The sequence below is a fragment of the Carex rostrata genome, chromosome 12, assembly GCF_964058835.1.
Source record: "Carex rostrata chromosome 12, lpCarRost1.2, whole genome shotgun sequence".
In the NCBI taxonomy this organism is placed as follows: domain Eukaryota; kingdom Viridiplantae; phylum Streptophyta; class Magnoliopsida; order Poales; family Cyperaceae; genus Carex; species Carex rostrata.
Window position 1 is genome coordinate 3,959,673 of NC_135929.1, and position 27,307 is coordinate 3,986,979.

At 36.1% G+C, this 27,307-nt stretch overlaps 4 protein-coding genes across 5 annotated transcripts; 2 read left to right on the forward strand and 2 right to left on the reverse strand.

The window, feature by feature from the left end:
• Positions 1–900: 900 nt before the first annotated feature.
• LOC144562580 (uncharacterized) lies at positions 901–3,190 on the reverse strand. 2 transcript variants are annotated; one of them, XM_078311770.1, is made up of 3 exons: positions 2,650–3,190; positions 1,391–2,595; positions 901–1,040 (listed from the first exon to the last, which is right to left on the reverse strand). In XM_078311770.1, exons 2-3 carry the CDS (start codon positions 2,574–2,576, stop codon positions 1,003–1,005), a joined length of 1,224 nt encoding a protein of 407 aa, XP_078167896.1. In that variant the 5' UTR covers positions 2,577–2,595; positions 2,650–3,190; the 3' UTR covers positions 901–1,002. The 2 variants fall into 2 exon arrangements, with proteins under 2 accessions (XP_078167896.1, XP_078167895.1); XM_078311769.1 differs by having other exon boundaries at positions 1,361–2,595; positions 2,650–3,188.
• On the forward strand, positions 2,575–4,792 carry LOC144563009 (U-box domain-containing protein 70-like). Its single transcript, XM_078312384.1, has 3 exons — positions 2,575–2,583; positions 3,091–3,765; positions 3,958–4,792. Exons 1-3 carry the CDS (start codon positions 2,575–2,577, stop codon positions 4,642–4,644), a joined length of 1,371 nt encoding a protein of 456 aa, XP_078168510.1. The 3' UTR covers positions 4,645–4,792.
• Positions 4,793–8,147: 3,355 nt separating this feature from the next.
• On the forward strand, positions 8,148–9,547 carry RLP51 (receptor like protein 51). The gene has a single exon (XM_078312788.1). It carries the CDS (start codon positions 8,159–8,161, stop codon positions 9,416–9,418), a length of 1,260 nt encoding a protein of 419 aa, XP_078168914.1. The 5' UTR covers positions 8,148–8,158; the 3' UTR covers positions 9,419–9,547.
• A 9,254-nt stretch (positions 9,548–18,801) lies between these two features.
• On the reverse strand, positions 18,802–25,237 carry IRX1 (cellulose synthase family protein). Its single transcript, XM_078311957.1, has 13 exons — positions 24,800–25,237; positions 23,679–23,749; positions 23,537–23,588; positions 23,306–23,447; positions 22,745–23,011; positions 22,011–22,356; positions 21,785–21,922; positions 21,440–21,565; positions 21,129–21,341; positions 20,456–20,714; positions 20,171–20,370; positions 19,739–20,092; positions 18,802–19,541 (listed from the first exon to the last, which is right to left on the reverse strand). The coding sequence occupies exons 1-13, from the start codon at positions 24,993–24,995 to the stop codon at positions 18,957–18,959; spliced, it is 2,949 nt and encodes a 982-aa protein (XP_078168083.1). The 5' UTR covers positions 24,996–25,237; the 3' UTR covers positions 18,802–18,956.
• Between the last annotated feature and the right edge of the window lie 2,070 nt (positions 25,238–27,307).

A 27,307-nucleotide genomic window follows, 5' to 3' on the forward strand; every position in this document is an offset into this window, starting at 1 on the left:
GCCTCATTTAAATTCTCCCCCTGAGATGAATAATTGGTATTTTTAAAAAATGACTCATTTTCAACAAATGTGACATCCATGGTGACAAACCATTTCCTTGTACTGGGATCATAGCATTTATATCCCTTCTGATGGAACCCTACGCCCAAATAGACACACTTAACTGCACAAGGATCAATTTTGGAACGTTGTGTTTTCGGAACATGGACATAGGCAACGCAACCAAATATCTTTGGGGGTAAATTCAAAACTGAGGGAATCGGGCAATGGATTGCAAGGGTTCTGAGAGGAGTTTGATAATCGTTCACTTTTGTGGGTAATCTATTAATAACATACACGGCAGCCACTACTGCTGTGTCCCAAAAAGTTTTAGGTACATGATTTTCAAATAGAAAGGACCGTGCAGTTTCTAGGATGTGCCTATTTTTTCGTTCAGCTATCCCATTTTGTTGAGGAGTACCCACACAGGAAGTTTCATGAATAATTCCTTTTGTATTGAAAAAATCCCTCAAGGCTCTATTGATAAACTCTCCCCCATTGTCACTACGGAAATATTTAATATTTTTACCAAACTGAGTTTGAATCATAGTAAAAAAAGATTGAAAAACCTCTGTTACTTCATTTTTTCCTTTCAAAAGATAAATCCAAGTCATTCTGGTGCAATCATCAATAAACAAAACAAACCATCTAAACCCAGCAATTGAAGTAATCGGGGCCGGACCCCACACATCTGAATGAATTAAATCAAATGGTTTACTACATTTATTCAAGCTCGGTTTATAAGACACACGATGGCTCTTAGCCTTGACACATGTTTCACATTGAAAATCTGAAGCCTTTAAATCAACAAATAAAGAGGGTAAAAGTTTATTCAGATAGCTAAAGGAGGGATGCCCTAACCGCCGATGCCATGTCCAAATTTCAGTTTCGGCTTTAGAGCTTTTCTTTGCTAGGTTTGTTTCTCCAATCCTCAAGTCTTCAAGGTGATACAGACGACCTTGCTTAATACCACGCCCAATGACTTCCTTCGTGAGGATGTCCTGAAAAATACAACAGTTTGGATACATCATTACTACGCAATTTAAATCTTCTGCAAGTTGCCCCACTGAAATGAGTTTGGTAGATAATGATGGTACTAGTAAGGTATTTTGTAATGTTAAGGAAGGGTTTATATGTACATTTCCAGTTCCAGTTACCGGAGATGACACACCATTGGCATTTAGGATTTCTATTTTCTTGGATTTAGAGCACTTGGATATATCATTCTTACAAAAGGTCATGTGGTCGGTTGCTCCAGAATCGATTATCCAAGAATTATTTTTCCTTGTATGATAATTACATTGAGATAAATAAACATTACCTTCGCCTTCAGTTATTTTTTCTGTCTTACCAGTAACCGCCAATGTTGCTTTTCCTTTCTCAGCCGCTGCAGCAGCTTCTGCCGCCTTTTTCTTTTTGAACTCGGGATACCAGTCGGGAAAACCAATTAACTTATAACAGCCCTCTTTAGTATGGTTCTTTTTCCCACAGTTTGTGCAGTACAAATTCTTCTTATTTGGAGCTGGTTTGTTCTTCCAAGTAAATAAACCCGTACCTGGAGGATAGTCTGTTGGTTTACCACTTTGAGTCTCCTCCGAATTGCCCTTGCTTGTGAGTATCTGGTGTCCCATGCTTACCCCGGGGTTAGACACACCATGCTGGACAGAATTTAACACCCCTGGTTGACCCGTATAAGAGTATGAGGGCCAATTCTGAGATACCTGATTAAAGGAGAAATTGCCATCTTGAACTACCATCGCCATAGGATTATATGAAGACCCATTTCGGTCACCTAGCATCACACCTTGCCTTTCTTCTTCTCTACGCACTCTTCCATATGCTTCATCAACTGTCAGTGGAGGATTTGTGCGAATAATTTCTGCCCGTACACCATCTAACCTTTCATCAAGGCCACCTAAGAATATGACCAACCTATCTTCCTGCAATTCTTTGTTACGTTTTTCAATATCTACTAAACACATCATGGAATTTGGTCTCCTTGAATCAATTTCTCTCCATAAGCCTTGCAACAAACTATAGAAATGTTCTACCGACCCCCCTCCCTGTTTGATTTGGTATTCCCTTTTCTTTAGGGAATAGAAATGAGACAGATCACCCCCATCGAAATAGGTAACCCTTAGGGCATTCCAAATATCTTTGGCCGATGTATAATGGACATAGTTACCTATGAGACTCGGTTCCATGGAGTTGAGAAGCCAGTTCTTTACCTGGGCGTTTTCAGCCTTCCACCTTGGATACCCGGCATCTGAAGACACCGGTTCATCTTGGTCTCCATTTACATACCCGAATTTCTCCTTCATAGAGAGGCACCCTTCAGCCAGGTTGGACCAGATGCCATAATTTTTTCCGTCAAACTTGACTGCGACAGGTTGAATGGTCTGATCAATATGAGGGGTTGGAATTATCTGTTGGTTTTGGTTCTGGATGAGTGCTTGGGCAATTTTTGTGGTAAGTTCTGTGATGAAATCTGAGGTTAATGGTACTTCGGTTTTGGTTTTTTCTGGTGGTTCTGCCATGGTAAAGGTCGGTGTAGAGCTGTAGGGATAGGAAAACTGAGTAACTCCAAAAAACTGTTCTGGTAAATCACACTTTTACCGTAAATCCGACGGTCGGATCGGCCCCGAAAGGAAGTTAGCTTGGATTTGGGGCTGCGAAGCTCCTGTCAAAATTTCAGCCCGATCCGACGGACGGATCAAAAGTTCCGCTTCTTTTCGTGAAGTATGCGCAAAACGCTCAAAAACAGGGACCCGATTTGGCTACACAAATGCTCAAAATCGTGACCCGAGCTCTGATACCATTTCATAAATTTAAAGTAATGAGAAATAACACAAACACACAAATTTATAGAGGTTCGGCAAATCAATCGGCCTACTTCCTCTCATCTCATTCTATTAATTCTCTTGTTCTTACACAATTTCTGGATACTAAAAAACAGAGGAGAAGCTGGTACATATAGAGTTTCTAGGAGAAGATTTACAGCTCTTTTCTTTCCAAATATATCTATCTATTACATGGAATAATATCAAATAGAATGAGGCAGCTGTCCCTTGGTTATATTTAGCAAATGGTCTGGCTTGTTGCACACCATATCAGATTATTTGCCTAATAATCTTCTTGCCTGTTGTAGCCGGCTATTCTTCAACAGTTCAGGGGCACTTTTTCCAGAAAGGCCCCTACAGAGAAGCAGCAGGTTACGAGAAATCTCCTTATAGTCTGACAAAATCAGATTATATGTCAGAAAAGCCACAAGATAACATAGTGGAGAAAGTGCATCGTTTGGGTGTGCAGAAGCCACAATATGTTCCAAGAAACAATGAGACTAGAAGAAAAACTTGCAAAGAAACAAAGAGACTAGACGAAAGCCTTGCAAAGAAGAGCATTGAACTTGAGGAAATCAAAAGGCTACAAGATGAAGTGCTCAAAGAGAACAAAATACTTAAAAATATGCAAAATGATATGGCAAAAGAACTAGAAAATTTACGTCAACAGGTAGAGGAGCGAGCTTCAATGAATTATGATGAGGCTAATCTCATGGAGTTCTCTTATTTGGAACTAAAGGAAGCAACTAATAACTTTGATGAGAATCTTAAGATTGGAGAAGGTGGATATGGTAATGTGTACAAGGCAGTTCTTCACTGCACAACAGTTGCTGTAAAGGTTCTGCACAGTCGAGGCAATCAGGGAGAGAGAGAGTTCTATCAAGAGGTAATTAGTTATGATGGTTCTTTAATTACTTCTTCATACTTCTTCTTTTTTACCATTTTATCATTCCTTCTGTCATGCATCAACATACTTTTGAACGATGGATTTGGTTTTAGTGTACAAATTGTGTTGGATAAGTTATCTTAGACAAATGTTGTTTAGGAAACAGAATAAGACATCCATTTTAATTTTCAGGTTGAAATCCTGAGAAAAGTTAGGCATCCAAACATTGTCACACTCATTGGAGGATGCTCACAGAATTGTGCACTTATTTATGAGTTCGTACCAAATGGCAGCCTAGATAATTACCTCGGCACTCTTGGAGGTAGAAAATCACTCTCGTGGAAAACCCAAATCCAGATAGCCTCTAACATCTGCTCAGCTCTCATCTTTCTCCACTCGACTAAACCTCATGGCATAGCACATGGTGATCTCAAACCTGAAAATATCCTACTCGACTTGAATTATCAGGCCAAGCTTAGCGACTTTGGTATTTCTCGTCAATTAATGAAGACTAACGACACAGTAACACCTCACCATCTGACAGAGCATCCAAAGGGCACTTTAGCATACATAGACCCGGAATACCTTCGAACTGGTGAGATGAATCCTCAATGTGATGTTTACTCATTCGGTATAATATTGCTACAGCTGGTTACAGGAAAATCTGCCACTGGTATATCCAAGTCAGTGCAGGAAGCATTGCAGAGTCACAGTTTGAAAAAGGAAATTGATGCATCAGCAAAGTGGCCCTCTGATAAGGCGATGAAAATGGCAAAGCTAGGCCTCAGTTGTTGTAATCCAGCCAGGAAGAATAGACCCAATTTAGCAAGTGAAGTGTGGAGTGAGATCGAATCTCTGAAACCCAATACTTCTAATTAGTCATCATCAACTGTTCAGGTAATCAGTAAATATCAATATTGAAGCTTCCTTGAAATCATGCTTCTAAATTTTCAATGCTTTTAATGTATCAAAACCTTTCGTAAATTAATTGTCAATAATGATTCAGCAGTTGCAAACTGTCTTTGCAGTAGCCATGCATAATCTTTCATTTATCATTGATCATATTTTGTTCTTTAATTTGGACTGGTGGTAAGAAACGTGGTCATGAAATTTTTTTCTGACAATGAGTGACTAAAAAAATAGGGAAATTTTCTCATGAAATAGGCATAGCACAACAACCCATTATATCGTCTTGTGATTGGGCATAGATATGAAAATATGAAAAGTCAATATATCGTACTATAGCATTGGAGATGCGCACAGTACTGATAGTAGACTAAGTGTCCAACTAAGCGATCATAATTCATAATCAATCTTTTTTTTTTTTTGGTTAAAAAGTCAGAGACCCTGTTTCATTAAGAAACATATATAGTTAAATTACAAACACAGTCATCATAATCAATCTTTATTCCATTACTTTTATTTAAAAATGTGAAGTTTTCTAGTTGAATCAAGTATCACAACCTCAGATTCTAGTCCAAACAGGTTGAATCAACTATTTTAATGTGTAGACAAAGATGTTTAATTCACGAATACCAGTGCCTTGAATTTAAATAAGAATGAGATTTTGTATGAAAAGAAACTTAAGAAGATGGTCTTAATTTAATACTAAGAAATCAATATTAAAAAATAAACAGTTAAGAAAGTTAAAAAAACTAAGGAAACTACAAAGATGTGTCAACAAATCAAATTAGCCGTTAAGGTTAACATATCACAAATATCAACCTAAATAGAAAACAAACAAGAAAAATTAAATGTATATATAGTAAATAACTTATTATAATATCGAAAGAGAAGGGTTCTAATGTCTCATGTCTTTCATACCTCATATTTTGTATCTTCGTTTTCAAAGTCCAAATTATCGATCCGAACCGTTCAACATGATATATATACTAAAATATGGTTAGAGATGAAATTTTATAATTTTTAGAAATTTGTTACTATTTTTTAAGATGGGTAGAAAATTACTGTTTTTTGAACGGTTCAAAAACAGTGATTTTGTACATATCTTAAAAATTAGAAAAAAAAATTTCAAAAAATATAAAATTTTATCTCCATGCATATTTTAGTATAAATATTATGTTGATCAGTTCGGATCGACAATTTGAATTTTGAAAACGAAGATATAAAATATGAGGTATGAAAAAGATGAGGCATTGGAACTCTCTCATATCGAAATTACTACAAATATGTCAATGTTAGATACGTAAACATAGAATATGGAGTAATTTATTTTATTTTTATTGTTAATTATTGATTTAAATTGAGTAATATGGACTAGTTTATTTTAATACTTTAAAAGTGTATGGGAGGGAGGAGGGAGGAGGGAGGAGGGAGGAGGGAATGGGAGGGAGAAAAATTGAGACTCATAAGAATATTTTATCCATTATTTTCGTAGAGGAACATTTTGTTTAATGATTTTCAGAAGAGGAAGTGGTCAAGCAGCAGTCGCTCTACTTAGCGCGCCACATTTAAATAATTTAGAATTAAGGAGGAGTCACTCTGCTTAAAGTGCATTATGGATTAAGGCACTACAAACTTATGGGCCCATTTGTGTTATATGGGCTCAGTTTTCTTTTACTTGTTTTATAGTTATTTGGGCTCGGGAACCATGTAACCGTTCAGCCTATTTTTCCCGTTTTCAAGTTGGACCAGATCAACTGTCCCTAATAAAATGATATCCATATATCAACAAAATTTATCGTAGAAGGTGCATTTTTTGGCATAGAGGCTATCAGGCTAGAGCTATCGCTTTCGTTTCTAAAATAAAAGAATTCATATTTCCATTGACCATTTCTAAGATGTTATTGATATTGTGATACTATTTCAATAGGTGCAAGAAAGAACAATTGAGGTACTTCGAGAGATTCGACTGGTTTTCATTCAGCAGCTGTTATTTCAACCCTGACTCCTTGAGGCCGAGATTGATCTGTTGGGCCCTTATAATCAATATATCACCTGCCTGTGCTTCAAATGGAGAACACAAGAACGCGTTACAATTGGTCACTTTTAATTCGGACAGGGTTTCCATAAGACAATGCCTCGTGATTTTTGTACATGCAGTAAAACACACGGACCATTTGGTTTTTGCCTTTTTGGTAAGACTTGTCTCGGAAAGGAACTGTGTCGTTTTGCTTCCGTAATTACACCAGTCCATTTCCCTTTATGTCTATCACGCTTTCCGTAATTTTCAAAATGTTCTTACTCGTAAATCCACTTATTTGTACTTTTTATAACCTCAATGTTTTTTTTTTTTAACTTACTATTATTTCGTATTGCAGCAGTCCGAACTAATGCAGTCACAAAATAATTCTAGAATCGAACGCATGTCACTTTATAGTTTGTGTGTTCTCATATTAAATTTTAAGACACACTTCCTGATTCAACCCATAAGCATTGTGTTAACAAGAGTTATTTGTTATGCATCGAAATATTTATGTATGCGCTCAAGTTTAATTTATGACTACGAGCGTTCAAAAATGAGGACAGGCAAAAAAAAAAAAAAGACCTCTTTATTTTTCATCAGACCTTTGCAAGCTTACAATTTAAATTTCTTTTCAAAAATAATCCGCAACTATGATCCAGGAACATTCAGGCACGACCTAAAATATATGATAATGATACAATAGTTTGTAAATTTGAAATTGATTAGTTTTTTCAAACTATACGTAACATATTGATTAATTTGGGTTTCCAACCAGATTCAACTGGGTAATTAAACAGAATATTTACCTCTTAGTTAGGGCTCGCTTTCCATATATTCTCAATCAGAAAAATCTTAATATATTTAAAAACAAAAAAAATGTAAGTTATAATTCGCACATTATTTGTAAATTTATAAAATTTACATATGATTCTAGATATATTGTAATTTTTTTAAAATAAATTTAATTTGTCTAGTCGTTGAAAAACTGAGCTCAAATAATTTGCAGACTAATTAAAACATTATTAAAAGTAACTGATTTGGCATGAATTCGATGCCAAGTACTCGTTACAACTTGCAAGTTGAAAGTTATTGACTGCAGTAAAATAACAATGCATCATGTGTTGAATATTAGTAGAATACTAGGATGTCTAGAAGTAGAACACACACATATAATTATAAGACCTATGTGCGAGTGCGACTTCATAATTCATTTAAACAGTTTGTAATAAGCATGAAGATTGAAGTATTAAGGCACTCAATCTTTTTGAATGAAATCCGACTCCCTCTCTCCGACTCGCCCTCCTCTGAGTTCTCTCTCCCTCTCTATCTCTCTCTTCTGCAAAACCAAAAAAAAGCCACGAACCTCGAAAAACCCGCCAACTTTTTAGTCCCTCGATCCTCGACTTCACGACCAGAGTCCAGAGAGAGACTTCTCCCTCTCCTCCCCTCTCTCTCACCCACTCACTCATGTCTTCTTCCAAGAAAACCTCGTTCCCACTCCACACTGTCTGTCTCTTTCTCTTTCTCCACCTTCCCTTCTCTCACCCGCTCGGCCCAACCCGACCCGGTTCTTCCCTCGACCCGCGCCAGCAAACTGCGCTCGAATCCCTCGGCTTTCCCGCCACCAGCGACGCCTGCGCCGTCCCGTCGCCGCGTGACAACGCCACGTCATGCGACGGAGCCGCTCCCTTTCGCCACCTCACCTCTCTCCGCCTTGCCAACTGCTCCACCGACCTCGACCTCCCTTATACCGTTCTCCAGTCCCTCTCCACTCTCAAATCCGTCTCCTTTTTGAACTGCCCCATCCCTCCTCCTAGGAGGCTCCCACCTCAGCTCGCCTCGTCTCTCCACTCCTTCTCTTGCATCTCTTCCCTTCGACGTGTACCTGGTGCGTTGCTCTCGCCTCTACGCAACCTCACTGAACTGTACTTGAGCGGCGTACCGGTGACAGAAAGCGCACCGATTATGATTATATCTCAGATGGCTGATCTCACCAGCCTCACCATTTCTAATGCCAACCTATCAGGACCTATACCACACCATTGGCACTGTCTTGATCTTACCCATCTTGATTTTTCCTTCAACCGGCTCAAGGGAATCATTCCTGGCACCATTAGCATGTTGGGTTCTCTACAGACCTTTAATTTGAGCTCCAATTTTCTCACTGGAAACATCCCTGATTCAATCGGTGATATGGTGTCACTAAAGAATGTTTCTCTATCAAACAACTCATTTTTTGGGTCGATACCGAGCTCGCTTTCAGACCTAATCGACTTGGTTCAGCTCGACCTCAGCTCAAATCATTTTAACGGGAGCATACCAACTTATTTTTCTGGGATGAAGAAGCTCAGAGTGCTCAATCTAGAGAACAACGACTTTCAAGGGGTTATCCCCTTCAATGCATCCTTCATATCTAAATTACAAGTTTTCAAAGTGGGAGGAAATAGCAATCTTTGCTATAACCATTCAACACTGTCTTCTAAGCTTAGACTTGGGGTTGCCCCGTGCAATAGATATGGGTTGCCAATGTCGCCACCCACCGGCCGTTTGCGATCAGACACGTCATCAGATGACATGGATGACTATGGTGAAGCTGACAGCGGCAATGATGGAGGGGGCCACCGTGGACCCAACAAGCTTGTGCTTGGGATTGCCATTGGGCTTTCATGCCTTGTGTTTTTGGTGATCTTCCTTTTTTGCTTGTCTAAGGTTTGTGGATCAAGTTGAGTTTATTTTTGTTTTGTATGCTTAAAAGCTAGCTAGAGAATTGACGGTATTAGAAAGATGGATTCTTTGTTTTGTTTTGGACAGTTGTTGGGTTTCACATGTAATTTTGTTTTGATAATGAAAAATTATGCATATGTGGATTGTGGAGCATGATTTATGGTCGAGTTCTCATTAAGCTGCTTGTTTTGTTAAGTTTTCTTTTCTTTTTTGCACTTGGACTAACCGTACTAATGGATTCAAATCTGCTCCTTTTCTAAGAAAAGGAGCACCCTCCTATTCCTCCATCCGAGCCATTCAAAATTGATCGGATGGCTTCAATTACTTTTTCTTTTATATCAATATAATCTATTAAAACAAATCAGATGTAATTGAAGCGGGACGATCGATTTTGAACAGTTCAGATGAAGGAATAGGAGAGTGCTCCTTTTCTTAAGAAAAGGAGCCGATTTGGATCCCCGTACTAATAATGTTATAATCAATCTTTTTTTTTGTTTGCAAGTAAAAAAAAGAGTCAATTTTTATCATATCAAAGCATAATTCGCCATCATTGATGATGCCTGTCATAATTATTTTTATCAAAATATCGCCCATCATTTATGACGAATTTAGATCCTCCCCGGTACCGTAACAGGGAATCTTGTAGAATTATTGGATCTGGACCGTTCTTTTTAACTTGGCACGAATCTCAAAGCTCCATAATACTGCCCTGCGCTAGCCTGAATCTCAAAGCGTCTGGGAGTTAATCTCAAACCGTAAAGTGAAGAGAATCTTTTACAATATTGGAGAGGATACTTGTCCCATTTATTACACCCTGTATCATAATGGCCCTATGGCCGGCTATGGATAATGCATTTTCCATGGAATGATGAATGCATGGTTACCTTCTTTGAACCCACAGTGATAATTTTTCCCGTTTGAGAATTGAGTGTGCCTTCACTGCACAGCTAATGAGGCAGCTTACTTTAATGAAGTCGTAGAAAAGTTTTATTAAGAGTACTTGCTCCTGCACAAATCATCCATTTAGAATTTAGAATGGGGAGTGCTATATTGAGGGCTTCGTTTGTGATTTTGAGAGCTAAGTGATGTTTTTTTTCTTAAATATCGATTTTATCCTTTCAATTTCTCTCACTCATTTAATGAAAAACCTAATAAGGAAATAACTTTAAAGGCAAATTCCTAAAACAAATTTGTATCTCTCATTTGGCATAGCTAGATTTGGCATAGCTAGGAATGTTTTGTATCTTGGTTTGATTATTTTTATATTTCACATCCAAGGAATGTTTTCTTATGTATCTTTCTGAGAAACTGACAATGAATGTATTAAACTATTAATTGAATTAAATGAATATCCAAACTTTATCTTAGAATATATATGTATTGAAAAATTTCTGATCCGTACCTGCCTCATTAAATAATAACTTCATCTTATTAGTATATACCTAGTTGGAATCTTCGTTTATATACAAAACTATTTTTTTTTTGCTTAAATGTTAATTTGATTTGTATATGTACTAACAGGTCATCAGGGTATACAAAACTAATTTTTTTGCTCAAATGTTTATTTGATTTGTATACATGTACGAACAAGTCATCAGGGTATATAAAACTATTTTTTTTGCTTAAATGTTAATTTGATTTGCATATATGTACTAATAGGCCATCAAGGAGAACGATGGTTGATATTTTGTTTAAATTTTATTAATTTGATATTATAAGTATAAAATTACAAGAGTTTAAGCCAACAACAATAAAATTAACACATGATTAGATTACAAAAAGAACACGTTAATTTGAAAACAAAATACAATTTGACAGTATACATCTTGTGAAATAGAGGAAGAGAAAAAAAAAACACAAAAATGAGGGAATAAAAAGAAAAACAGAAAAATGAAAAATGAAAGGCTATATGGATTTGTCAGAAAAAAAAAGAGTAAACTTCTCAGATACTGGAAGGATCCGGATTTGTTTCTCACAGGAGAAAATAAATTTTCCTTTAAAGTTATTTCCTTATTAGGTTTTTCATTAAATGAGTGAGAGAAATTGTAAGGGTAAAATCAGTATTTAGGAAAAAAAAGTCAATTAGCTCTCAAAATCAGAAACGAAGCTCTCAGTATAGCACTCCCCATTTAGAATAGAGGAAGGTTCAAATGCCTCCATGTTTTTGTGCCTCCCTCCATCTCTTTTCATCATTTTCAAAGTTCAAACAGTCGATCCGAACCGCTCAACCTAACCTCCATACTAAAATATGTTTGAAGACCAAATTTTATATTTTTAGGAATTTTTTTTACTATTTTCTTAGATAGGTACAAAATCAGTAAATATGAACTATCTAAAAACATTATTTTTTACCTATCTAAAAAAATAGTAAAAAAATTCCTAAAAATATAAAATTTGGTCTCCAAACATATTTTAGTATGGAGGTTAGGTTGAGCAGTTCGGATCGACTGTTTGAACTTTGAAAATGATGGAGAGAGATGGAGGCATGATGGAGGCACAAAAACATGGAGGCATTTGAACCCTCCTCTTTAGAATATCTCCTTAAATTAATTTGATTTGACCAGTCAGTTGTATGCGGGGATGCTGAGCCGTTCCTGACTTATATATATATATATATATATATATATATATATATATATATATATATAACTCATTGAAGTTTTGATTTTTTTTTTTTTTATTGTATATAATTCAAATTTCAGTAACACACATTTTATAATGTTACGTTTCAGTTCTTCAATTTAAAATTTATAGTTCATATTTGTATCATGTATGTATTTACATGTTGCCATAAATAAGCCCAAAAATGTTATTATGTGGGGCTGCTGAAACCTGATCATGCACGGACCACTAATAAAGTTTACTTTAGTCCTTTGCTTCGTTTAGGGGCATAAGAGTACCGTTATTGGCCCATATTGTGTTGCCCTGGCCCATACATATCATATAGGGACTGCTTTCTTTGTTTGCTAACACCTTTGTTACTTGTTATAAGGAAAAAATAATGACAATTGACAACTACTGAGAAAAGATTTGGCGTTTCTCCACGGTATTGGCAGTGCATGCAATGAGTACTGACATGCAGGAATAAGATTGACTTGTGATTGTGTATCTTAGACTGATTTTTTTGGGCAAGCATATGTGAACTCGCCAAGGCACTGCCATAATCAGATTTGTGGTCCTTCCTGTTCAGTGCGTTTCTCCTTGGGTATTGGAGGGGTACAATAAAAAAATGGACGGCCTAGATTAATTCTAACCAAACTAAACTTACTTCGGTGCTTATAAAAACTATAGACATCCTTACCGGATCTACTCATTTCATCTCAGGTATTGCACTGGATGTGAACTCCTTCCACTTCCAGTTACCTCACAGTACAATCCATATTATCCACTGCATATTGAAACTTGGCAATGCCTTTTCTAATTGCCAGATACCGAAATTTTTATTAATAGCATAATAAAAAAAAAATCACAACGCTCATCTTTTGAGAGAATTTCATGTTTATCAAAATCCAATATGCAGCTCATAATATGTATTTTTTTAACATAAACATATATTTTTTTTATTTTGTTTGTTTGTTTCGTTTGTTTTGTTGTATTTAAATAAAATGTATGCAAGTTTAGGGTTTAATGTTGATGTTATGAAAATAAATTAAAAGAAGCTATAAATAAAACAATACTATGATATGATAAATTTGTTCTGACGAGTACAATAAAAATATGTCTAGTAAATATAAAGAAACAATGTTCTTACGAATATAATTAAAACATCAAATAAAATAAAACATAAATTTAGCTCCTAAATAAACATTCAATCCATGGATTGCCTCTCAACATGCAAATTGATAAAACAATAATGACCGTTAAAAAACCTCATTGTCTCAATAATATTTTTAAAAGTTGGAATTGAATAAAATTAACAAAACTAACTACCTCGTGCATCTCTTCTATCTCTGTTCTGATTTTCTTGTATATCTTGGTTGGTTTGATGTCCTCTTCTCCTCTTATGTAGCAAATGTCTTCTTCCCAAACTAACGAACCTATGTTTTGGAACAAGAATAGGGCCCTCGTGTTTAGGTCATTTCGACTTATTTGTCATAGACATGTCATTCACCTCTCCACGTGTTGATCAATGTTTGAATGTGGTGGTAGTGACTTACAAAATTACCAGGATCGATGTCTTGAAGATGGCACACGGATAGAACATGAAAACACGGTATTATGTCCAATCGAGGATTGTGGCATGTGCATTCCACCGTGTTATTATCCCTGATGATCACCGTGTATTTGAAAATGGTCTTGGTAAAACGACCATAATTGTCAGGTATGAAAGCATGAACTATTTCTTGTGTGGAGGTCACCTCGAACTTGTTGTAGTTGCCAAACATCCCAGCATCTTCATGTTGTTGGACCTCTCGAATATTTTGTTAATAAACTACAAACAGATACAAAAATGAATTAATAATTTATTTAAATGAAGTTATTCAAAAATAAATGAAGGAAAAAATGTACCTTATGAAGACACTTTGGCCATCCTTTGCCCAAACCATGTGACAGATTTATAAGTGACTTGGACCTGTTTGTAATCATAATTCTCTAACAATAATCACCATCCAGCGCTTGAACACTCACTCTCATCTTGAATTGGTTTTTATAGGTAAATTATGAGCTGCAGATTGACTCTGCGGTTCTCCGAAAATGGAGTCGTAAGACCAATTTGCGACCTAGGTAAACATGGAATTCTCTCAAAACAGAGGTATTTTGTATTCTTTTTTTTTTTTCCTTGATTATGGTATTAATAAAAATTTCGGTGCCAGATATTCATTGACACTCGAGTGACTCGACCGTTTTATTGAAACATACATAATTTCTTTCAAAAAAGCGAGCCCAAAAAAGGGGCATGGAAAATATTTTCGTACAGTTTAAATTTACAATTTTTTATTTATTAAATAAAATAGTTAGATTCCCCATTCTTGCCTTTATGATATAGGCTTCGCCGCTTCAATTTTCAAGGCCGTAAAAAAATAGCGGTACAGTTCTGGCAGCGGCAGTGACTGTGTGACTGTCCATCTGGTACTGTACAATTATTCATAAGATTTGGAATTCTTTTGAAACAAACGAGAGTTGGAATCTTACAAAGCCAATAAATAATTTTTCTTACAAAGCCAATTAATAATTTATTCTTTTGGCAGTGGCAGTGACTAGGGCTGGCAAAAAAATTCGTAGTTCGTGATTCGATTCGAGTTTGATTTGGGTTTGATTTGAGTTAATTCGATTCGAAATTAGTTTGAATTGAAATGAACTAAATCAGATTCGGTTCGAAATTAATTCAAACCAAATTCAAACTGGATCTGATTCGATCAAAATGGATTCAGAAACTTTTATGGTTCAAATCTCATAATAGCATCGGCCGTTCATTTACCTGATTAAATTAAAACCCAAGATAGAGAGTCATAATTTAACATAGCTGACGCTCCCTCACTCTTAAATCTCAATAACCTAGTTTTCTCTCCGCCTCTCCCTAACTCGCTCTCCCTCTCGCTCTAAAACCTAGCAACATTCTCGGCGACTGGCCGTCTCTCTGGTCTAGACAGCTGTCTCTCCTCTCTCTTCGGCTGTCTCTCCTCCACATTCTGTACCTTTCGGATTCTAACTTCATTAGATGGTCGGATCGAGGGTTTGATCGAGTGAGCACTCGAGGTACGATTACTTGTTTTATTACATATTTCAATTCTTGTACTTAATCCTCTTTTTACGATTATTTGTTGTGATGTATTTTTTTCATGAACAATTTTTCAACTTAAAAACACTCATTTCATACCGGTAAAAGGAAGCCGTGTGAATTTTGTCTCGTGAGAAAAAAAAATAATGTATAAACTACTGGTATAACTAGAGCTGCTAAAAACAAATTTAGTTCTTAATTCGATTCGACTTTGATTCGAAAAATGTGTAGTTCGCAATTAATTCGATTCGAAACAAATCAAACTCAAACAAGGGTAAGTTTGATTCGGTTTGATTTGTTGCCACCCCTAGCAGTGACTATCCATCTGGTGAGTTCGCATCGTCTACATTAACTCAAAAGAGCATGTTTGAGTTAATACATATCGGCCGTCAGATTGTAAACGGATTCTATTCGGTCCCGTCTAAAATATAAGGATGTCTTTAATATTAGTGTGAATCTAATTCGTACGAATTTTAAAACTGATCAGACGGTCCAAATGCATTAACTCAAAAGATTCCTTTCTGAATTAATGCAGAAGATACGAATTCCCATCTGGTACCGTGCAATTACTCACAATTTATTTTTGAATCTTACAAAGCCAATAATTCATAAATAATTTATAAATTATTCACACAGTTTTATTTTTATAAACTTTAAGTTTTTATATTTTATTTGTATTATAGAAATACATATTTTCAAGTTATATTTAAATTTTGAGTTCTTTTTAGATACTAAACTCGTCACTATGCACTCTCACACGAATTCGTATCCTCTACATTAACTCAAATGTTTTGTTAATATCTGAACCATCCGATTATAATTTGAACATTCATCTAAAATAGAGTTAACACAACGAGCAGCACAAGGGGACCAAAATATCGTGCTATAGTTTTGCATTATCTGGATACTATCCGGCTTTCAAAAAAAAGATTATAATTTGAACTAATATTAAAGGGCCCGTGCATTATAAGTGTGGGTTGGATTGGTGTGAATTCTGATTACACAATCTAAAAATTAACCAAATGGTATGTCAATACAAAGGATGCAAATTCCTCACATTATAACTCAATCGAGTGTGGACCCTCTGAGGTGACTCAAATTTTGACTTTGGATCCGGACAGTCAAATTATAATCCGTATTAATCCGGTCCGAGGTGGCATGTAACAGGCTTTTTAATATGTGTGTCAAAGCAGATCAGATGGTTTAGATTTAAACTAAAAATTTGAGCTACCTTAGATATATGATTTGTTTTTTTTTTTAGTTGATAGATACATGAATTCAGCTCAATCTGGGTGTGTTGTGGCCTGTGGGGCTCGTGCCCTACATAAAAGGCCAGTTATATATAATGAGGATTGTAAATAAAAATTATTATAAAATAATAGACTCAATTAGATGTAGATTTTTATGACAAGGTACATATAGGTTTAGGAAAAAAATTGCTCTTATCAAATGATCAGTGGTTTGCATTGCAAAGGTTTATGAAGGACTTGGAATCTTAGATTTTAGGGATATGAACACTGCTCTTTTAGTGAAATGGTGGTGAAAATTTAGAAACCCTACTTATCAAAGTCAATGAAAAATTCTCATGCTATTTCTTTATGTTGATAATCAGTATCATATGTCCCCCTTCTTTAAAGAACTCTCTAAGATTAGCACATTAGGATCAAATAGCACTCAGTTTACTCCTGGGGCTACATCCAATGTGAAATTTTGGAAAGACATATGGTATGACAATTGCTCACTAGCATCAAGGTTTTCACAACTGTATAACTCTTGCCTTAATAAAAATATCCTGTTTTTAGATGTTATCAATTCTCAAGGACAGTGTGAGATTTTCTGATATGCTGACAGGGGTTTGCCTTATAGAATGGACTCAGATTCTCCATGTACTGAGTCAGATTTCATTTACCCATGATTTGGATAAAATGTCCTGGAGATGGGACAACACGGGGAGATTTAGTGTGCATTATTTATATACTTTTCTCAATTTCAGAAGGGTTCAAGTAATTTCCCCTTTGATCTGGTGGACTTTACCAATTCCACCCAAAATTTAAATATTTATGTGGTTACTGTATAGGAATAGAATTCTGACAAAGGTAAACTTGCAAAAAAGGGGATCGATGTGATGGAGATACTTCTTGTGTTTTTTGTGATGATCAAGAAACTGCAAATCACCTTTTTTTGAACTGTCGTCTTATCAGAAAAATAATATATTGGTTGGGTCAAGTTCAATTGCATTATAATCGCTGGACTTCTTTACAACATGTCATGGAGTTTGCTCTGACTTTGCCTGTAATAACTATAACTGCTTTCCTTCTGGTATTTAGTGCTACTTGCCGGATTGTGTGGAAGCATAGAAATGAAGTTTGCTTTCAAAATTTGAGACCTAAAACAACAAGAAACCTTATCTTTCTTATCATTTCTTTGGTTTTGTATAAAGCAAGAGTTAAAGCTGCAACTCAGGAGTGGATTCCTGCTGAGGAAATCATGGATGCAATTCCTTTGAGAGTCATTTTACCAGGAGAAGAAGAGAGCATACCCTTCCAGTTGATTGAGTCTTCTTCACAAGAGAACTTGTGATCTTTCTCTGGATTATAGTATAGCTTCTTATTCAGCTAACAACAGTCCTAGTTAAACATTTGGATTATAGTATAGCTGCTTATTCAGCTAACAACAGTCCTAGTTAAACATTTTGGTTTGATGTATGTTGATGTGTTTGTGCTAGATAGATCTTTATCAGTGATGAAAAAACTGTCCTCAGTAGCTGTTCTATTTTGGGTATCTGAACAATGCTACTTGCTGATCTAGGAGTATTTTCTTACTATGGTGTAGAGTGAGAGCAATTATTATAGGCTCAGCTCAAGATGTAACTAAACTCTTGTTTCGTTTTTAATGAAACTGGGCCTTTTCGACCTTTTAACCAAAAAAAAATTTATAAAATAATAGAAGAAAAGAGAAATAATACATTGAAATTTTCATATATAAATGGACCGGCGAAAGTTTATTCGATTCAAACATTGAACCGGAAAATTTTTTTATCAATTGAAAGGATTATATTTTCTAGTTGTCATGACTTCTCTGTGGTAACTTTTTTCGACTCCAAATATTTTTTTTCTTCACAGGATAGAAGCCACATAGAATCCAAGGCGACTGAAAAAACTTTTGATCGGAATTTTTTTTGCCTATCCATCTATGCATGGAAATTTCAAAGTACTATTTTTCTTTTTCTTCAATTATTTTATAATATTTTGTACAAATACAAAATTCTCTTGGCAGTGGATGGAGGCTGTGAAAGCAATTAAAGGAGTCTCAGGGTTCAGAAGCCTTCCTTTCTAGGCAAAGGCAAGCTATCATTTGGTCCATTATAACCTGGCGCATTATACTGGCAGCAAAATTGTGCAGCATATTACTATGATCTCTTTCTCCGTCGGCAGTAGCAACATCTTACTGGTGATGCAGCTGTACCCATCAAAGTTTGCATATACATCATTGCTTTGTCCGTATACAGGACCAGCACTTCATACTTTGTTTGTATCCGTAAACAGGACCAACTGAAATTCGATTAGAAATTGATATTTACAAATTATAAAAGACCGACACTCTTTAAGTCTTGTCATGTGGTGCTTCATAGCTTATTTATAACATTTACTTGGGCTCATAACCAAAATGATATCAAAACGTATGAATTTAATACTTTCATTTGTAAACAGTTTCAATGATGTAGCACATTACACGGTGACAAACTCAAAATAATGTTCCACAAAGTAGTTCTGACCAAAAAAGTAGAAGAAAACAGAAAAACAAAAATCGAGAACAAGAATCCTAACAATCAAAAGAAAGGCACCCCTTTGACTCAGTACCTTCTGTGTTACTAATAAACGGATCGATCTTAACCCATAACAGTGAAAAAACCGAAGCCAACAATACCGACCAGAGAACAACAATGGTTGGTGTGCGGTTCTGCCTCCCCATGAGACCCTTCAAGAATGGGTACAGATGCATTATAACCCACATGGAGAAGAACACCTTCCCGAACAGCGGGCCCCATGCCTCATATCCGCTGTTAAGTGCATCAGAAAAACCGGCAACAACCCCAACCAAATTCAGAACTAGTATGGTAGTGGGGGGGATCAAGACAGTGGTCCATTTGAAGACATAGAGCTCACCAAACTCAGTGTCCTCGGAAGCCTTAGCAGTGACAGTGAAGTTGGTATCGAGGCCAGCAATCATTTTCAGAATGCCCTGGAAGACAGCAAAGAGATGTGCCGAGAGACCACCAATGACCCAGAACTGCTCATTTCGCCACCAGTCTTCGATGCCTATGCCACTCCAGCGCAGCTCAAGTACACTTGTCACTATGATTGAGAGAAAGAGGCCCAAGAACCACACACTTGCCATGTTTGACAGCTGAGAGAATAAAAGAACTACAGTTAATTAAAAATACAATAGAAAAGTGCATTGCAGGTAATTTTTTTTTTATTTATTTATTTATTTTTTTTTTTTCGGGTCATTGTTGTCAACTGAAAACCTGGATCTGAATATCAGAGTTGTAATGGCTTAGTACTGCATATCAGTGTACTAAAGAAGTAGAAAAATCATATTACCGTGGGGATAATGAACTTTCCGGTGAGTAAGCAAATAGCAGGAAGCGAGCAGTATGCGACAAGAGGAAGAGAGGTAAACGGGTACACAATAGTATTAATATACGCCAGTCTTTGGAGCCACCTGAGACGGCCGCCTCCAAATCCGTACCAAAGAGGGCAATGCCGGCTAAAGAAAATCTCAACCGAGCCAAGAGCCCAACGAAGCACCTGATGCAACCTGTCAGAAAGATTGATCGGTGCCGAACCCTTGAAAGCTGGTCTTGTCGGCATACAATAGATTGACCTCCAACCACGGCACTGCATCTTGAAGCCCGACAAGATATCTTCAGTAACCGATCCATATATCCAAGCGATCTGAAAAAGTAAACAGTTAATCGATGATATCAAAAGGTTTTTGTTGGTCTACACTAGGATAGTGGAAAGGAGGATCACCTCTTTACCCCATTCAGTTTTCTCCTCGTATCCACAACCAATGACGTGAATTGCTTCTTTAATAAGAGTTGATGGATTTGTTGACTCAGGCACACCACCATTCTCCATTAATGTAGACTCAATAAAAACTGAAGATAAGCCGAATGTCTTCTCGAAACTCATTTTCGATATTAGCATCGACCTCTCATACTCATCATAATCTAAAGTTAAATTAATTATTCACAATTCATAAATCCATACAACAAAGTTGAGCAAACTTTTTGTGAATGTTAGACACAAACTTACTATTTATTTCATGAAGGTTAAATATGGCAGCATTTAAGTCATCACGTCTCGACTCTCTGTAAATCTCGTTCTCACTTTTCTTTTCTTCCTTGGGTCCTGCACAGCAGCAGCAGCAACCACAACACCACGAACAAAACGAGCTCTTGGGAAGTGCGGGCAATGATGGTGGGCCATACCCATAGAGTGCTTGCCTGTTGAACATACAACCTGTCCCCACATAAACAGGACCTTGGATGCCATCAAGCCCTTTCATGTTTACCTAGGCATGACAATATAATTTACAAAAAGATTAATGCAAAGTTAATCAATCATAAAAAAGAAAATATTTATCGTGTCTTTGCTATTAAGACTCGTCATTTTGCAAAAAAAAACAGTCATGTTGGTATTCTCAAAGTCAAAATCAAAATCTAAAAAAAATAAAAAATGGTCCAACCAAGCAAATTAAGATGTAAGGTTTCAAGTTTTAAAAGGCCAATCGTGAAGAGATTGGTACAGTTAGCAAGAAATCCAAGGGCAATTTTGACTTGACTTTGGTTGCCAAGTGTGGATTTTTTTTCTTCTTACAGAAAACAAAGAGATGGCTTAAAGCATAGGCTTTTCTTACAAAGAAAAGAATGTATAGTTTGCAAAAGTCCAAAAATGAGAGATACACTTGCAGATCTCAAATACTTACATCGAAGAAAACAATGTTCCTGTTAGCATATCGATCACTCTTATCAATGCCGTCAAATCTCTGAGGAAATTGCACATAACACACATCTTTACCAACAGCAGGATCCATCATAAAGCACATCCCCTCACGAACAGCCTTACTGTTGTTTACATAGTGATCACAGTCGAGATTGAGTATGAATGGAGCATTTGTCAGAATGGCAGAAACCCGAACCTGCAAAGCAATGCAGATTTAAGATGCAGAAATTGGAAAATGTGTGAAATGATTGGAGGAAGTCTTGGTATTTTGAATAGAACTTGACGCAGGTGTACCAGAGCATTCATGGCACCGGCCTTCTTGTGGTGTTGGTATCCTGGTCTTTTCTCTCTTGAGACATAGACTAACCGAGGAAGTTCATTCTGATTTATATCACGGGCGCCACTTTGACCCAGAAAAACCTGGGAATAACAACAAAAAAAAAGATTCATGAATTCATGTTAGAAACCTCTCAATCCCTGCATTTATTTGTGTAAATTCTAAGAGAAGCACGTTGAAATGGTTCAACTAACAAGGACTATTAATCTGACAAGAGGTGAATACTGGTCACTCACAGAAATGACAGTAACAGTCTTGTAAGAAAGAGAAATTCCTGGACAAAAGTAAAATATATATGTGACCTGAATCATGCCAGGGTGGTCACGAGAATTATTCCCAGGCCACGGGGTCCCATCTTGCATAACCCATCCCTCCTCTGGTGTTTTTTGTGCCTTGGCAACTAACGCATTTATTCTCACCTTGTACTCTTCATAATCTCTCTGCCATAAACAAAGGGAGCCAATTTAAATACTACCAGTCGATTAGCTTCAGAATATAAAGAAAAAAAAGTCACCAATTTGATTTTACCTTCATGGCTCTCCTTTCTTTGACAAAAGAAGGCTGCACTTTGTCCCTCAAGTAGTCAATTTTCTGAGAGAAATAGAATTCTGGAGCACGAGGTTCAATGGAGAATTTCTTACAGAATGGGACCCACTTCCTGGCAAACTCGGCAGTCTCTGCTAATGACTCAAATGTGAGCATAGAAGCACCATCATCAGAGACATAGCAAGAGACTTTATCAACAGGGTAGTCAACAGCCAGGATTGATAAGACAGTGTTAGCAGTAATGAGAGGAGGCTCCTTAAGAGGGTCCACTGTACTTACGAAGAAATCCACAGCTGCAAGGGCACTTTCGTCGCCATCTCTTTCATATCTGAAGTGCAAATAAACCTTTAATAAAATGGTTCAAAGCTTTTCAATTTTATTTCTGAATTATATATTTTTTTCATCATTTTAATGATCTCTCCTCACAAAATTAATATCGAAGCTACAAGTACTTTAAGGAAGATAAACATGCAATTGTGAGAAGAATACTTCTAGTGAAAAAAGATCTTGGCAACAAAAGCATTTGATATAGCTTCTTTTTACTAATAGTAACTCCAAGAACAGCAGAATTGCTCTCTCAATGAGCATTCATTTGTCCTCTATGAACGGACCATTTTCATGTCATTATAAATGACCCTTTTTCACTTGATATTATAGCAACTCTAAATACTAAAAGGAAGGAATACTACTAGTACAGCATTGAAAGCAAAACATACCTAGCAGCCAATCTGTCAATATAAGTCTCTCTGTTGATAGGACACCATTTGGGAAACTGATCAAGCACCCAGGAGAAGGCAAACCATATCTCACAAATAATTGATGTCAACCACAAGCCGTACGCACTATCCACAGGATTGGTAATACGGTAATGGAAGAAAAGCCCGAGAACTATAAGTCGCATTATGATTACCGCCCTGTAAGGAGTTAGCTTATTCTTTGAGATGGGGATGACTCTGGAGAGTGGCTCCCAGGCATCTGTTAACCTGGAAAAATAATTTCCAAAATGCTTTATCATAGGCAATTGAACACGCATCAATTTTCTAATTTTCTAGCTTTTTTTTCTTGTCCAACGCATTTAAAGATCTAATTTTTCATAAAATTCCAGTTGCATTTGATGATGTATCTTTTGCAAAATATTTTGGGCATCAACCCCCCTTAGCATGATCATCAAAACTTAAAAGTCAAAGAAAGTTTGCAGGAACAACAAGTTAGACATTTTAGCAAGTATTCTGTAATCAAATATTGCAAGTGCATAAACAAATAGAGAAAATTCTTACTCTTTTTCATCAATCTGTTGCTGTTCAACTGGGATTTCAGCCACTTCAGCCTTTTTTTGAGCTTTCTTTGTGCTCTTCTTCTTATCTTTCCAGCTTTGTACTCTGTCCTTCCAAACTGGGTTCCCGGAGTCGCTCATGATTTCTTTAAGAAAAATAACAACAACAATGAAATCAATACAGGTATCTCATATGCAAGAAAAAAGTTTAAATGGAGAAGAAGAAAACACATACCACTCCCAACTGCAGAGAAGCTACTTGTGCTTCTGGCATGAAATCTATTTGCCTATAAGAAATTTGCACACAGTTGTTCAACAACAAAAACGATGCAAATACCAAAAATGAAACATAATGTGTCTAGTAATTAGAAATTCACCGGATGCATGCTGGTATGGTCTTCAATTGCTGCAGTCTCCTCCAAATCATAAGGGTCTTCGTGAGTTTTCTCTGAATGTTTGATTCAAATTAATACATAAGGAACAAGGGCAACAAAAAATTCATATTAAGGACATGGATAAAAAAAAATCATAACAAGACAAGCGCTACCAGTAGTTTAGCATAATTATTCACGGTTATTCCTTAGATTGCTAAGGCTAAGCATAATTTCCTATCAATAGTGGTGAGCATAAAATGATTTTTCCTGATTCCATCTGAATTACATTTGAGGAGTATAGAGTCAATAACCAAAAATGGGACTTAAATGACACACCAGATACTTGTTATCTTGTGATTCAAAATTTTATAGACCATTGAAGTAAATTTTCAATTGTAATTACATACTAATATAGTAAAAAAAATTATATATCCCCAACATCTCAATTAGTATGCTTAGAGTTGGGAGCTTTGCATACAGTTACATTTTCCCTTTGGAATATTGCAAGCATTTTAATTTCAATGCTTGTAGCTGTTATTTTCAACTCTATTGTTTTTTTGTGCATATTCAAAGCCCTTTTTGCCAGAAAGACAGTACAGTTATTCACAAGTCATTCACAAAATATCCCCTAGCTCGCAAAACATTGCATATGCAAAAAAATTATTAATTGTATGGACATTTTGGATACTTTAACTTGGAATAATGCAAATTGTGACCTTTTTGAATTTCAAACAATTCCAAGAAATGTATCTAATTAAAATTGCTGAGTTTGGAATCATGAAGACATTTGAAAGCATATTTAACAAGTGTTGGTGGGGTTCACAATTGTTCAATAAAAAATAGGCATGCCTTCCAGATCATTCTTTGCACATAAATCTGAGGGGAGTCTGGTGCTTTATGTGGGCATTTGCATTTCACAAAATTTGTGTCATTTTGGAAGTTTTAATGCTTCTATATAACAATTCTAGATCAAATTTTTAATGTTGAAATTTTAGAGCTATTTCAAAGCCTTTTCTACCTACAAATTCTACGACCTGACAATACAACTATACTACACTACTATGTCAAAAAAAGTAAAAAAACAACTAAGAGAAAGAGAGTATAATATTAGCATATGTACATACCCAACACATGGCGATAAGGCTCCTCACAGCGAATGCACGAGATTCTCCCACCTCTGATCTCATCCTCTAAACAAGCCTTGCATAACGGGTAGCCGCATCCATGGCAAGACACAAAGACCTCCTCGCCCTCTACTCCCGGCACGAACCCCACCGACTCGCCGCAAGTGCTGCAGTATTGTACGCCCGACTCCATCATCTTGTCCCAACCCAAATCCGAATCTGAATCCAAGCCGATTGATAGAAAGAGAGGAGAGCATGGTTAGGAGAGGGGAGTGAGATTCTTATGTAAGATAGAGAGCGGAGGTTGAGGGGTCCAAGTCGGAGGTTGGAAGGAAGGAAAGAAGTGAAGCAAAGGGAGTTTTCCAGGTGAGGTGCGACTCAGCTTTTTCTCTGGAGAGAGATTGCGGAGATTGGAAGGGAAATCGGACTGGCCTGAGTGAGGTGCAAATTATTAGGTGGGAGGGATAGATAATACTGAAAAGGTGATAGACTGCGTTATGTGACTTATGTCTGTCTGTGCTTGTTTGAAAAGCTATAGCGACAAGCTGCTTGTCATTCGGCACGCGTTGAAAAATGAGAGCATTGTCCTCTGATTTTCATGTGCATTAAATTTGTTCTTCTCTAAACAGCGACCAGTGGGCAGTGGCCCGATTTTTTTTTGGGAGGTGCTATTCCAAGAATAATATAATTTTAATAATGATAGTTAAGAGAATATTTTTTATACTAATATTCAATTTGATCTTCCTAGTCGATATATATATTTGTCATGTCATTTACAAAATTTACATACCCAGTTCTATTGTTTGACTCATGATACAGTGATATATAAAATAAAACATAAAGACATTTGAGTTGAAACAAAAGAAAATAAAATTGGAAACCAATCAAATTAAAATTTCAATTTAAATAACGACCTCCCTTTTTTTTAACATCCACAATTAAATAAATAAAATTTATAAAAATATTCATTTTTTATATTTTAAAAAATGCTCAGAATTTCTGGCAGTCAATTTTTTTTTTCATCACCGCTTGAATCTTTTTTTAGCATTATTTTTCCAAACTGACACAAAGTGGTCCGACATTTTTATTAATACCCAACTTAAATTACAAAATATTAAATCTATCCAGGTTTCCAAGTTTTTATTAAAAATATTCAAACTGTGATCTAATTTCACAATTTGGATTAAAAATTTCAAACCGTGAAATTAGATCATGGTTTGGGATTTTTTTTGTTATTATAGACCAATGGTATTAATTCAAACTTTTAGATATATATTATTTTTTTATGGTTATTTTTCACCGAAGATTCTGGAAGTTTAATTTTTCACGGTTTAATTTTTTTAAATAATATATATTTATTTTATTTTAATAGTCTTAAATTAATTTTTATTACAAAGAAGTCCAATTTGATATATATATATATTTTTTTCACCGAATATCCTAGAAATTTAATCGTCGATAGCCCTAAATTAATTTTTATTACAAAGAAATCTAATTTGATTAGATATATTTAATTTTATTTTGGGGTTATTTTACCCTAGAAGTTTAATCGCCGATAGCCCTATATTAATTTTTATTACAAAGAAGTCCAATTAGATATATATTATTTTATTTTGTGGTTATTTTTCACCGAAAACCCTAAAAGTTTAATCGCCGATAGCTCTAAATCATGCTAATTACACTAAATTATGCTAATTACGTTAAATGACACTAATTATACTAAAATACATTGAATTACACTAAAATACGTTGAATTACACTAAAATACGTTCAATTACGTTAACTACGCTAAATTACGTTGAATTATGCTAATTATACTAAAATACTATGAATTACACTAAAATACGCTGAATTACACTAAAATACGCTAACTACGCTAAATCATGCTAATTAGGCTAAATTACGCTAATTATACTAAAATATGTTGAATTACTGTAACGCTTCTGAATTCGGGTATATTTTAAATTTAGAATCCAATTTGAATCAAAATAAAAATAAGAATAATATATATAGTTCAGAAAATAAATAGCAAAACGTTTTATTAATTTACATGAAAGTTATATCTAAATTCTGCATATAAATTTTAATTATGCATTTCTTAGCCCAATTAGTAAGCCCAAATTAGAAATATGCAATCCTAAGTTTAGCCCACGTCCAATAATATAACCAACCAAAGTCTCTCATCTCTTCTCATTCCCAATTGTTTCCTTTTCAATTATTCCTGTAAGTCTTTCTCTTTCTCTTTCTCTCTTCTTGGCCGCCCCCCCCCCATCTCTTTTTGGATGCCGCCGGCCCTCCCTCTCTCTTGTTCTCCCTTGTGCCGCCGCCCCCCTTCTCTCCCTTGGCTGCTGACCCGCTGACCCGAGCCCCACCCTTGGCCGCTGACCCGAGCAACCCCAAGGCCGCCAGCCCCCTAGGCCGACAGCCCCCTGGCCGAACCCCTCCCTCTCTCTCTTCTTCCCCTTGCCGCTGCCGCCGGCCACTACCCTAGCCGGACCCCTGCTAGCC